Source organism: Photinus pyralis, unplaced genomic scaffold (assembly GCF_008802855.1).
Source record: "Photinus pyralis isolate 1611_PpyrPB1 unplaced genomic scaffold, Ppyr1.3 Ppyr1.4_LG8, whole genome shotgun sequence".
Lineage (NCBI taxonomy): Eukaryota > Metazoa > Arthropoda > Insecta > Coleoptera > Lampyridae > Photinus > Photinus pyralis.
The window spans coordinates 35,237,492-35,250,973 of record NW_022170819.1 but is presented as its reverse complement, the minus strand read 5'-3'; the positions used below and the strand labels follow the sequence as shown (position 1 = coordinate 35,250,973).

General features: G+C 35.2%; 1 protein-coding gene across 1 annotated transcript in view; it reads left to right on the top strand.

Moving 5' to 3' along the window:
* Positions 1 to 10,803, top strand: part of LOC116178673 — a 31,520-nt gene extending 20,717 nt beyond the window's left edge. Inside the window, exons 2-3 of the mRNA XM_031498242.1 lie at positions 9,563 to 9,690; positions 10,417 to 10,803. Coding sequence (XP_031354102.1) covers positions 9,580 to 9,690; positions 10,417 to 10,629 — 324 coding nt within the window. The 5' untranslated portion in view covers positions 9,563 to 9,579 and the 3' untranslated portion in view covers positions 10,630 to 10,803. The remainder of the gene's footprint in view (positions 1 to 9,562; positions 9,691 to 10,416) is intronic.
* The last annotated feature ends 2,679 nt before the right edge of the window (positions 10,804 to 13,482 follow it).

The window sequence follows — 13,482 nt, the reverse complement described above, 5'->3', positions numbered from 1 at the left end:
GCTTTGTAGTCAAATGTTTTACTTATTCTCCAGTTTTTGGACTTAAAATAAATTGTTTGAAAAATAAATTAATCGATATGATTGGACGAGATAGATAAAAATTCCCTTTTTTGCATGGCCACCTCACTATTATGTAAATTACATATGACTTATTTATAAGATTAGAATATAAAAACCAGGAAAACCAAGATATTTCGAAAACTATCAGGGATAGGTATAGGAAATTATTATCAAAGGTTGAAGGTTTTTGGAGGCGATAAAAGATGACAGAAAAATATACGGAGTGTTCCATTAAAAAAAAAGTGAGATTTTTTAATATGACGTTTAGGAACTTTGGACCTACCAAAAAAACACCATGTAAGCTATTCTTTTAATGTTTCATAGTAGATGTATTTATTTGACATTTACTTAACTCAGGATAAAAGATATAAAACCTGGAATCAAAATTTAAGTAATAACTTTGACAATATACTGACGCTTGCAAATGCCCAATTTTTCTTACAAATCGAATTATCTTTAAAACTACTAGTTTTTCGGATATCAACCATGTAATAAGAAAGACGTACATTACACATTCTATTTCAAAAAATGTCCATTGTGGCGCCCTACTTTGTGGGCGCACCCTGTATAATTCCAAATATTTTTAAAATGTGGAGAATCAACAATATCATAATACAAGGCATTCTATGGAAAAATCTTATCTTCAAGGCATTAAGTTACTCCGCGCAATCGTTGACTCGCCCTGTACAGTTACACAAAATAAGGTGTAGTACCCAATTGTGGTACTCGCGTAAGTAGTATTGTAAAGAGTGCGATTACACGATGAGATTTTTTCATGCGATTTTTGTGTCATGATACAAAAATCTCTGCAACCATGAAATTTACGGTGAAAGCGATAGTGAGATACACGAGATATTAGAGAAATGTTTCATGACACATTGCCTCACGCAATTTTATTTTGTCAATAAGTCTCAACGTGTAAACGTGATATGACTTCACTGGTCTGAGACTTTTGTATCAGCAGCACGTGAGAGTTTTATTGTGCAATCTCGTGTCTGTATTGGTAGTTTTTCGAGGTAATATTTGTCAGCCAAGAATCGAAGTGTCACAAGGCGCTCTGCGGTAGGAATTGAATTTGGGATTAATGTATTAAGTCGACTTTTTTGAAAGAGTTGCATATGCATAAGCAGTAGCTTTTCGCTTTTTTGGTCACCGAGGCAACACAGTACAAACAATGGACATTCGAATTTGGTCCATGATATGTACATACGTCCATGTACGGAAAATGAGCATACATTGCATAACCGCTTCCGTACATAATAACGGCGTGTAGTTCTTGCACACATTGAACATCTACTGGGCGTCCATTATATAGGTATGAAATTATAATGTATCTCAAATCTCGAAAAAGCGATCGAGAAATGGTTAAGAAGAGCAAAAGAAAGAAAAGACAAAAATTAAATTTTTGTGTATTTTGTATATACGCACTATACAGGGTGTTTTTTTGGGAGCTTTAGTTGAACGTTTCTGGGATAGCAAATTTGGTAGGTTTTTGAAAATGTGTACTTAGGACTTACTCTAACGCCGAATCGATGTAAAATATTTTCAAAATGTCGCACTTCCGGAAACATCGGAAGTCCATAGTAACTTCGTTATTTTAAATGGCAACCCCTATTTTTTATTGCATTTTTGGATTCTACGTGAAATTTCAGTTCTTTTGATACCCACATGTGGATATCTGCCATTTATGGTTTTTAAGTTACATTACTATAAGCAAATATGTTGCAATGTGTATGCGTTGCAGTGGACACGAAAGTTTTGTCTTGTCATTGGACAAAACTTTCGTGTCCACTGCAACGCATACACATTGCAACATATTTGCTTATAGTAATGTAAATTATACTGATTGCAAATAGAAATATAAAATAAAAAAAAATTTTTTTTGACTCTATGAAAAAAAAAGGCGGCTGCCTTGATAATTGATTACTTAAAAACGGTTATAGTCATGGCAACCCATTTTTATCAGTGCATATAGAATGAATGGGGCTTTCTTTTAGTGTACTTAAAAGTTAAGTTGCGTACAACCGCACACACGGAGATTCAAATTTAAGAAATTTCAAAGTCTATAAACTCAGTTTTTTTAAATGGAATGACCATGTTCTTACTATTTCATGAGATCGAAATTGGCATATTTTGATATTACGTGTTCCTATAGCTATCTTTAGCAATTTCTGATTTATTCCCATTTTATTGAATTGATCTCGGAATTGATGCCATTTTTTTTCGCATTTTTTTTAGTAGTTGGCCATGATTTTATAATAATCGAATTTTAAGCAAATCAAGGAAAGGATTCTTTAATATCATTGATTCTAGTCTAAATAATTCATTAAAGTCATTTATTAAGGATATAGGAGGGAAAATTTTTGAGAAATCTAGACAGAGTCGTTCAACTGAATTTCTTAAACAGCGTATAGTCTGGAAATTCAGAGAGGTAATATCTGTTCTAGCAACAATTCCATACCAAAAATGTTTCAACGAAGTTTTTTATATTTTTCATTGAATTTATTTTGTATTTTGCAATTCAATTCATTTTCTTAAATATTCTCTTGTAGAGCTTTGTATCACTTGTGCTTCAACAGTTTGCAGTGCATTTAGGGGTACAACATTTTCAAAATTCATACAATTTCGTTCCAATGTTCGAATGAGTGTACGGCAAGCACGTGCCGCGATTCTGTCCATTTCACCATAAATAACAATTAAATTCCAAAATAGGTGAAACCACTGCCAGTCATTTTTCGAATTTTGAAAAACTTATGTTATGGGGTGTTTACATGGGTCAATTTTCGCCGTGTGATTAATCGCTTCACAAATCGCCTCACAAAGCCGCATCGCCACCTCATTTACACCAAAGAGTACCAAAGAGTGTTGAACAGATTTTAGTTACCAGCCGCATGCTGCCGGTCGCCGCACGGACAAAAGTCTTGCGGCCTAGCCGAATTGACATTAGACGGTCGATTTTTGCCGCGTGGCCATGTCGTGCGACGTGCGACGAAAATCGACCCGTGTAAACCCCTTTTTAATCTATAACAGTAGGTGGCGGATTAGTGTCACTATATTTCTTTAAAATTCGATAGTTATAAAATCATGGCCGACTACTAAAAATAAAATCCGAAAAAAATAGTGTCAATTCAATAAAATGGGAATAAGTCAGAAGCTGTTAAAGATAGCTATACGAACATGTACTGTCAAAATGTGCTCATTTCGATTCTTTATCTCATGCAGTAGTAAGAAAATGGTCGATCTATTTAAAAAAAACTGAGGTTTTAGTCTTTGAAGTTTCATAAATTTGGATCTCCATAGGGGTGGTCGTACGCAACTTTTTTTTAAGTACACTAAAAGAAAACCCTAATCATTCTCTATGCACTGATAAAAATAGGTAGCCATGACTATAACCGTTTTCAAGTAATCAATTATCAAGGTACCATCTGCATCCGGCAATTTGTTTTCATAAAGTCAAAATAACTAAAAACAATGAATGGCAGATATCGACATGTGGGTACCAAAAGAACTGAAATTTCGCGTATAAAAAATTTAAAATAACGAAGTTACTATCTATTCTACTTCCGGTGTTTCCGCAAGTGCGGCCATTTTAAAAATATTTTACATCAATTCGGCCTTCAGAGTAACTCCTAAGTACACATTTTCAAAAACCTACTACTACCACTACTACCTACTAAAGCTCCCAAAAAAACACCCTGTATGTATTTTGTTTACATTATGTATTGTTTCTTTTTGTATACGTATTTAATAATAGATGTTAATTTTAAATCTATAGTGTATAATTTTTTTTTGTCCATATTTGGTCCCAGGGTACGTTAGCTTTTGTCCGTTGAACGTACAATGGACGATCATATCTATAATTCGCAACCCTAAATGATGCATTACGGATGGTACCTTGTACATCAAATGGATGTGACTTATGGATGTCCAATAATACTCTATTCTTGTGCCAAATGTATAATCCAATGGATGTCTAATGGATGACTAGCAGACTAGGTACGTAATTTGGACGTACATTTGATGTTCAAATGATCCAAATAAGGACATACAGTGTATGTCCATCATTGTATAACTTTGTGTTACTAATTCCCTATATACTCTATTCACAGTAGACTATTGCTGAATTGTTAAAATGCTACGTGTACAACAATTTTGCCTAACACTGAGCAGATTGATCCTCAACTTTTATCTCCCAGTTTTAGTTAAAACCTCAATAAGTCAATACTAGACACTGGGAATATCTTCTTCTATACTCTTGTCTTTTCTTTATATAGTTACTCATCACTCTCGTCCTCAATCCTAAATTGCGACAATGATTACTGAATTGTAGGTGAAAAATGCAATAACACTGTACAAATTGATCATTTAGCAAAGTACCTACAATAGGGAAATTAAAACTTAAACGCCAGATTATCAAATAATCGTTTCCAATTCTCCAATTTTCCAAACGAATAAGCTTTGAACGATAAAAATTGCCACGAATGCGGTAGGTATTAGGTAAGCATTTTGAAAAGTCCACCACAATTCGTTTATTATTCCCGTTGACGAGATATTTTACACTATACCGAATACCAACTTGTCAACGTAAATGGACGCATGGAGCGAGTTGTTAATTAGCAACACTGTAATATGCAAATTGTTTACGTGTGACGTGTTAATTTGGCGGCAAACAGAAACGTTGACGGAGGTAAAGAAACGCGGGACTTCGGGAGTTGGGGGTTGTGATGACGCTGACGTGGGTTTTGGATACAAGGTTCGGTTTCAAACGCGTGTCAAATTTGCTAATCCGCCGTTCGAGAGGGATTTAGCATTTCAAATCGGCATTTGATTGTAATACTCGTTATTACTTTCACGATCTGCCACTGAGAATGCAGAACATTTGCGTTTGGTTTCTAATAAGCCTCTGAACGACTGACAGGTCTCATCTACATGAAAGAATAAATGGGTTTCTTGTATGACAGTAACGTAAAACTGACAAGTTCTCTATATCTGTGCAGCTTAAGAGATTTGATAGTATGAAAGCAAAGCGCAACTTCATGGTTTGGGATAACAGTTTACTGCAAAGCTTCGTTTGATTGTGCGATTACAACTTTGAGTCCTGTTTCTGTTTCGGATAAACTGCTGTTTTACTTCTTGGCATTTCCATGGACAGGTAGCCATTTCGTCTGTCTCTACCACAATTTGAACAACTATTCCTTCTGCAACTATAAATTTTCGATTATTGTCATTTAGAAACACCTACTTAGCTCAATCAGGGTTGTAAACGTTTACTTTTGGAGAAATTGTTTCCGAACCGAAAGCTACTGAGTCTTCCTTGCTCATTTCCCAAATGCAACTCAATATTTAATAGTATCAAATGTAGAAGGGCTGCATTAAATCTGTTCAGAATAGCAAACACTTTAATAGGGATTTTTTTCTTGCCAAAAGGGTCACTAGGCGCCTGCATTTTTATAATTTATCTATTTTGGGTATAAAAATGTAAAAATCCAGTAGAACTTAATATGCACACCGATTATTAGGCAACCGAAAGTTTTTTTTTTCATTTTTAATTCAACGGCAAATTTCTTCGTTGAAATTTCGACAGATGTAAAGAATTACCGAACGCAGTTGTTTCTGGCGGATCCTTGTATTTGAAAATTGCAAACACACCACAATTTTCATCTAACATTTCTTTAAATTATAACGAAATGGGATAAAGCTTCAATCCGTAATAAAATGCGCTTTAATGTGTTACCGAGCTTTTTCCGCTGCAGTAATTAGAATGTTTTTTCCACGACCAAACAACTGAGCTCAAACCCTTCGTGATGTGAAGCGATATGAAAACGTTTCACGGTTGTTTTAAAGAGTAGCCCTTTATGATACCAAACATGTGTTAGCGCACCTATCAACAATGTCCTTGACTGAATACGGGACCTTTGTCACTCTACATAACCAATTTCTTATAATACTGATGTCCCTGAATTAAAAAATTGATTCTTGAATTTCCGCCAAGCTGGGAAATAATTTCGCATTTCTAATTTTTTTTCTTCACAGCCTGAAAACTTTGATGATTCTCAATGCTTAAAATTTTGAATCCTAAATCTAACTTCAGGATGAAATTTAGAAAAAAATTGAAAGCAAATTTACAGGTATGTACCGTTACGCCACTTGGCGACCGGTAAAGTGGGTGAAATCCGCTCATGAGGTTTTAAAAAAGTCCTTTGTCACTACTATATTTTATTTCCCTTCTAAAGTAATAAGACTCCAATGGCGATTACAAAAAAAAAAAATGGCCATTCACCGAGTTATCATCTATGGGAGTGAAATCATTTATGGGGGGGGGGGGGGAAAATTGGAAAAAAATGTTAGAAAAAAACACATGTTTCATTTTGCCCTGATCTCCACGATATTGGGGTTTTGAAAATTTGTTTGACGCCGGTATCATTTTAATTCCTTTTAAAAAGGAAACAAATATAACCTCTAGGATTACATACAAAAAAGTCCATTCACTGGAACACCAACTGATAATATGAAATCCGCCCACAAAGTTACAAAATTTTAGTCCGTTTAGGAAGCCTTGATTTATGTGCAGTACCAACACAAATTCTTTTGCAATGTGACAATAATCTCGAGTGAGCTACGATCTAATGGGTGGAATCGACCCATTAAATAAGATTCAAAAATTCCCTCTACATTTGGAATAAAAAGGAAACTACTTGAAATGGAGAAAACGTTGGCTGTTACAGTACCCCCTCCTGTTTTTCAAACATCCGAACAGTTAAATCGAAAAGCAAACTTTTAGTTTATAAAATACCGTCATAAAATATTAAACTTTAACAAAAAGCAAGGCGAAAGTAAAAATTTCAAATTCGAAAAAGAGAACCTAAAGGTGGGGCATGAGTTGTTTTCTAGTAATTTGTTCTCCTTCCTCTTTTTCCAGATTGAATTAATAAAATTCATTTCAATTTTCTTCTTCTTTATTGTAAATTTCGTTGTTGCTGAATCAACGGAGCTATACTGATCCAGATTTTACTCGTTTTTCTGACTTTCTTCTTCCCTATTCTGCCTCTGTGGGTACCTTTCTTTAGGATTTCCGGAGGATCTTTGGAATACTTTTTACCTTGTCCAATTCAGTAAGTTTTTAATCTATTACTCTTACCTGTTTTGTTATTTTATGTCCTTTTTTTAAATTTACAGTCCACTGTTACTTAAATCCCGCATGTTGCCGATTTAAGCTTTCAATCTTTGTTTAATGAATCATTTCATTCTTGCTTTTGGCTTCTTAATTCATCCCGTAATTGTTTTGCATTCTGTTCTTGATTTTTATAATCTGTTCTTGTCCTTTCATTTGTACTTGTCCTGCTTCTATATCTTGCAGCGCTTTCACTACAATTGCCATGTCCACTTTTGCATTTATGGTTTGACTTTCTTGATTGAAAATTATGTCACCACTAGTATTATCCATTTTATTCTTCTTGGTTATTGGAGGAGCTTTCTTAAAAGCGAACCTTAATTCCATTACTATAGTTGTAATAGTACTTTGGTTTTTGTTTCTTAAAATTGTTCTTCGTTACACCACTGGAATATATGAAATTGCATTGAGACTCTTGCTTTACAGGCGGTGATGATCCGAAGACCGCCGATTGGGTGACAATTTGCTATGGTTGCTCTTACAAAGGTTTGGTAATATTCTCAGGTTCGGGATGTGGCTCGATGCAATTTTATACGTTGGAAGCTACCTTTAGATCTTTTACTTCCCAGACGGACTCAGTTAAAAATGGGTTAAGAATAGGAAAGAAATCAATAGATTTCTCTTCCATTTATAATCTCATTAACGGTCAACAGCTCGTAATTCAAATTTGGAAAAATACTAACTCAAACTAAATTATAACCCTAACATTCCAGTGTATTTGGAGCATTTACGCAATTTACACATTGGCGTGTTTTTTTCTAACACGTATAGGATTTTAAACGTATAAACCAACCGAAACAAAGTAGCGCTTACGGCCTTAAACACATAAACTAATAATTTGTGACGTCGGGCATAAGCATAATTTGATTATGAGACTGAAACAATAAAAGCGAAAAATTTACGCTTCTGATGGCATGCCTAATAATTGTTTTACGGTGTTCTTATAGAATGGATATTTACTTGTAAAGGAAGCGCTCGAGGGGAGTTACAAACCTTTCAGTTTGAGGCATTTGTTAATTATATTCCGTGCAAACCCACTATCGGAATACTTCGTACAAGGTAAATTATTTGCAATTAACTTTAATTAATTGAATTAGAGAACAATATTTGTCTTTATAATCATAATATGAATATTGCTGTGGTCTGCTACTGGGTATAATTAATCTAGACGTTATCGCAATGTTCTTTCTGGGAATTAATTAAAAATTACGCGACTTGAAATTATGCGTCCGGATGTCAATTATTATTGGTCATTGAATTTAAGTTGCAAAAACATGCGAACTGCTAACGTGCATTTAGTTTAATTGGAGGGATTAAATTAGAAATCTCTTTTACTTGCTTCTCTTGTCATTAACTTCATTATAATTTTACTATTTCATAATTCATTGCTTTCAATGAACTCTATTAGGGCAATGCTAAAGATTAGCGGGTACCGATAAAGGGAATATGGTAATCTTCCACAAAATCTTATTGATGGTGGAGGCAAATCTCACACGAGGATTTTGATAATTTTTTTTGATAAACGCACATTCGCAAAACATCGATAATTACGATTCCATTAAATGTTGTTGGCACAATCGCTGACTCAAGTAATACTAAATTTTACACTGGAATTTCCCAGAAAAAATTGATGGAAAAATCTTAGTTATTCAATTGCACATCAAAAGAGATGACGCAATGACGCTGCTGGGCCCCCAACAATTCGTTATTCAGGAAATATCTATACATTTACTTTAATTCGTTTAACAAAGTTACAAACTAAGAGATGGTCGCCTAAAAGCTTTTACGTGCATTACATTTACAATTTAACTGAAAATAGAGATCCGAAGTAATTTAATGTAAACGAAGTAGGTACTACGCCGCCTACCGATTCCTAAAATAATAGAATAAACCTTCATTCCTCTAATCTTATTATTTCCTCTTAATATTCTCTTAATTAATATTATTTGAGCAACTTTTACCCGTCTCGTGTTTGATTAATCTCTCTTCCCAAATTAATTTTGTTGCGTACGGCTTGATATTCTTAAGTAACAGTAGGCAAATGAGGCACCGGCACGAAGTCGAAATTAAGGGTAATTTAAGTTAGTTGCGCTTGTTGATATTTATTGCTTCATTTTCAGTGCGAGAGATTAGACCTGAATCGTTGATGAACAAGTAAGGGATGGTACGTGTCATTTATGTACGTGTTCCGGACAGTAGAAGACCTAATTCACGAACTTTTAAATCGCGCCGAGGAATTTGTATGTGGATTTCACTGTTTGGATTTTTTATTTTAGATTGATGCACGCCAAATCGTTCATATTACGTTGGTAATTTTTGCAATTGTTTCAGATCTCAGCAGCTCAACAATGCCACAACAAATCATGCAGTTCTTGATGCGTTCCATCTTACTCCTTCTTGTGTTGGCGACAGTGTCAACGTCCGCCCGATCTACCACTCACTTTGGCGAAACGAACCAGGTAAATCGAAATTTGAAGCTATGTTCTCTTCGCTTCTCCAACATCTTCCTGGGAACAGCGTTCCTTCTTCCAAGGCATCTGTGTACAGTGAGTCCGTTTCACAATGACGCAGTATTCCTCTTCGTACCCCTTGTACCAAGGGTCTATTTTGTGCATAGATATTAGTGGTTCTTATAGAGTTTCAGCAGGTCTTTGATCGTTTGGCTAGAGGGTACCTCTAGTAGAGTCTTTGGCTAGAGATATTCTTTCAGTACGATTCCACATGCCGGTGTGGTCCCATAACCTGCTTGAAGGCACTTGTAAGAGCTTCCACAATGCGAAATTGACTTTTTAAAATTTTGTGACTCATTTATGTCAAATCTAGAGCTTTTTTACTCCCTGCGTAGGACTTACAGCCGCGATGCTAATGTCAAAAAGCTCTATATTACATTTATTAGCCTGAACGAATAAAAGAACAAATCCTTACAACCTCTCTAAAACCAACAACAAAAACTACTCCCCTAACTCAAAGAAAATGTCGCAAAATAATAGTTCGATCCACCATGAAAATTGACGCGCTTGTGGTTTTTTATACTAACGATAAGTCATTTACATACCTACCTTTCTTCATTGAAGATCGTTGCATTAAATAACTACTTTGCTCGCCAGTTTTTCTCATTATTTATTTATTATTTATTTATTTTCCCTCTCTTGTTCTGGGCCCTCATATGTTTACTGTCGTTTCAGATCAACCAAGAGCAAGATGGCTCATCGGGAGGACTAATAGACAGCGGACTAACGCCATTGCAGCTGGAAATGTTGGCCCAGAGATTATCCGAATATAATCAGATTCCACCAATACCGGCCGCCTGGGAACGTCTGGCCCGTAATCCGGAAGTGAAAAGACAAAGTCGCTACCGTCAATGCTACTTCAACCCAATCAGTTGCTTTAGGAAGTAAGAGAGTGGCGGATGAGGGCGAGAATGACATGCACTTAATGTTCGGCAGTATTCAGAGTTCTTCACAAAAATACTATACATCTGTTCCATTTCGTCGATATTTTTTTGTTGTGTATTAACAGTGTTGTAGCCAAATTTCTCGCTATACTTCAAGGAGTAAAATAAAATAAACTAACGTTACTTTGATTTTAACCCTCCTTTCCACCCAACCGCATTAGTTCACAAAAATGGCCCAAACTACCCTTGTAGATATGACTCTATTAAGAAGAATTAGATTCCTAAAAAGTCTTCCATATAGAAGAATTGTGCTATTAGATGTACAGTGACGTAAGAAGACGGAGAGGAAACTGGCACCAAAAACAACACGAGATGCTATTCTACTCTTAGATTAGCCCTTGGAAAACGTCTGCAGAAAGATTGAGCTACTAGATCAAAAGTTACAGCCCTTTGAATTTTCGTTCGAAATTGGTTTCTAGTCCATAACTTGATTGAGAAGCCTAATCGAAAAAGTACGAATCGTTTTGGATTCTAGGCACCAAAATTAATAAGAAAAAGTGTTCTCCCGAAAATTTTTGGTGTAGTCCATTTTTGTTAAAAAATGAAGGTTATACACTGCCTTTTTTTGAGGCGGGAAGAAAAATTGTCTCAGATCGACCGGGAGAAAACATTTTCTTATAGAATGTGGCCTGTAGAAACCGTAATTTCAAACAGTTCCAAGATTGGGCTACTAGATCAAAAGTTACAGCCCTTTTAATTTTCTTTCGAAATTGGTTTCTAGTCCATAACTTTTGATTGAGAAATCTAGTCGAAAAAGTACGAATTGTTTTGGATTCTACGCACCAAAATTAATAAGAAAAAGTGTTTTCCCGAGAAATTTTGGTGTAGTCGATGTTTGGTAAAAAAGGAAGGTTATACACTGACTTTTTTTAAGGCCGGAAAAAAAACTGTCTGAGATCGACCGGGAGAAAACATTTTCTTATAGAATGTGGATTGTAGATTCCATAATTTTAAACAGTTCCAAGATTGGGCTACTAGATCAAAAGTTACAGCCCTTTGAATTTTCTTTCGAAATTGGTTTCTATAGTCCATAACTTTTGATTGAGAAGTCTAATCGAAAAAGTACGAATCGTTTTGGATTCTACGCACCAAAATTAATAAGAAAAAGTGTTCTCCCGAAAATTTTTGGTGTAGTCGATTTTTGGTAAAAAAGGAAGGTTATACACTGCCTTTTTTTGATGCCGGAAAAAAAATTGTCTCAGATCGACCGGGAGAACACATTTTCTTATAGAATGTGGCCTGTAGAAACCGTAATTTTAAGCAGTTCCAAGATTGGGCTACTAGATCAAAAGTTTCAGCCCTTTGAATTTTCTTTCGAAATTGGTTTCTATAGTCCATAAGTTTAGATTGAGAAGTCTAATCGAAAAAGTACGAAACGTTTTGGATTCTACGCATCAAGATTAATAAGAAAAAGTGTTTTCCCGAGGAATTTCTGTGACAGTGGGTGCAGTGCAGACAGACGCTGCACGAGCCCAATTTCTTCGCCAGTCAATTTTTGGTAAAAAAGGCCGGAAGAAAAAATGTCTCAGATCGACCGGGAAAAAAAATTTTCTTATAGAATGTGGATTGTAGATTCCATAATTTCAAAAAGTTCCAAGATTGGGCTACTGGATCAAAAGTTACAGCCCTTTGAATTTTCGTTCGAAATTGGTTTCTAGTCCAAAACTTGATTGAGAAGCCTAATCGAAAAAGTACGAATCGTTTTGGATTCTAGGCACCAAAATTAATAAGAAAAAGTGTTCTCCCGAAAATTTTTGGTGTAGTCCATTTTTGTTAAAAAATGAAGGTTATACACTGCCTTTTTTTGAGGCGGGAAGAAAAATTGTCTCAGATCGACCGGGAGAAAAAATTTTCTTATAGAATGTGGCCTGTAGAAACCGTAATTTCAAACAGTTCCAAGATTGGGCTACTAGATCAAAAGTTACAGCCCTTTTAATTTTCTTTCGAAATTGGTTTCTAGTCCATAACTTTTGATTGAGAAATCTAGTCGAAAAAGTACGAATTGTTTTGGATTCTACGCACCAAAATTAATAAGAAAAAGTGTTTTCCCGAGAAATTTTGGTGTAGTCGATGTTTGGTAAAAAAGGAAGGTTATACACTGACTTTTTTTAAGGCCGGAAAAAAAATTGTCTGAGATCGACCGGGAGAAAACATTTTCTTATAGAATGTGGATTGTAGATTCCATAATTTTAAACAGTTCCAAGATTGGGCTACTAGTTCAAAAGTTACAGCCCTTTGAATTTTCTTTCGAAATTGGTTTCTAGTCCATAACTTTTGATTGAGAAGTCTAATCGAAAAAGTACGAATTGTTTTGGATTCTACGCACCAAAATTAATAAGAAAAAGTGTTCTCCCGAAAATTTTTGGTGTAGTCGATTTTTGGTAAAAAAGGAAGGTTATACACTGCCTTTTTTTGATGCCGGAAAAAAAATTGTCTCAGATCGACCGGGAGAAAACATTTTCTTATAGAATGTGGCCTGTAGAAACCGTAATTTTAAGCAGTTCCAAGATTGGGCTACTAGATCAAAAGTTTCAGCCCTTTGAATTTTCTTTCGAACTTGGTTTCTAGTCCATAACTTTTGATTGAGAAGTCTAATCGAAAAAGTACGAAACGTTTTGGATTCTACGCATCAAGATTAATAAGAAAAAGTGTTTTCCCGAGAAATTTTGGTGTAGTCGATTTTTGGCAAAAAATAAAGGTTGTACACTGCCTTTTTTTGAGGCCGCAAAAAAAAATTGTCTGAGATCGACCGAGAAAAAACATTTTCTTATAGAATGTGGCCTGTAGAAACCGTAAT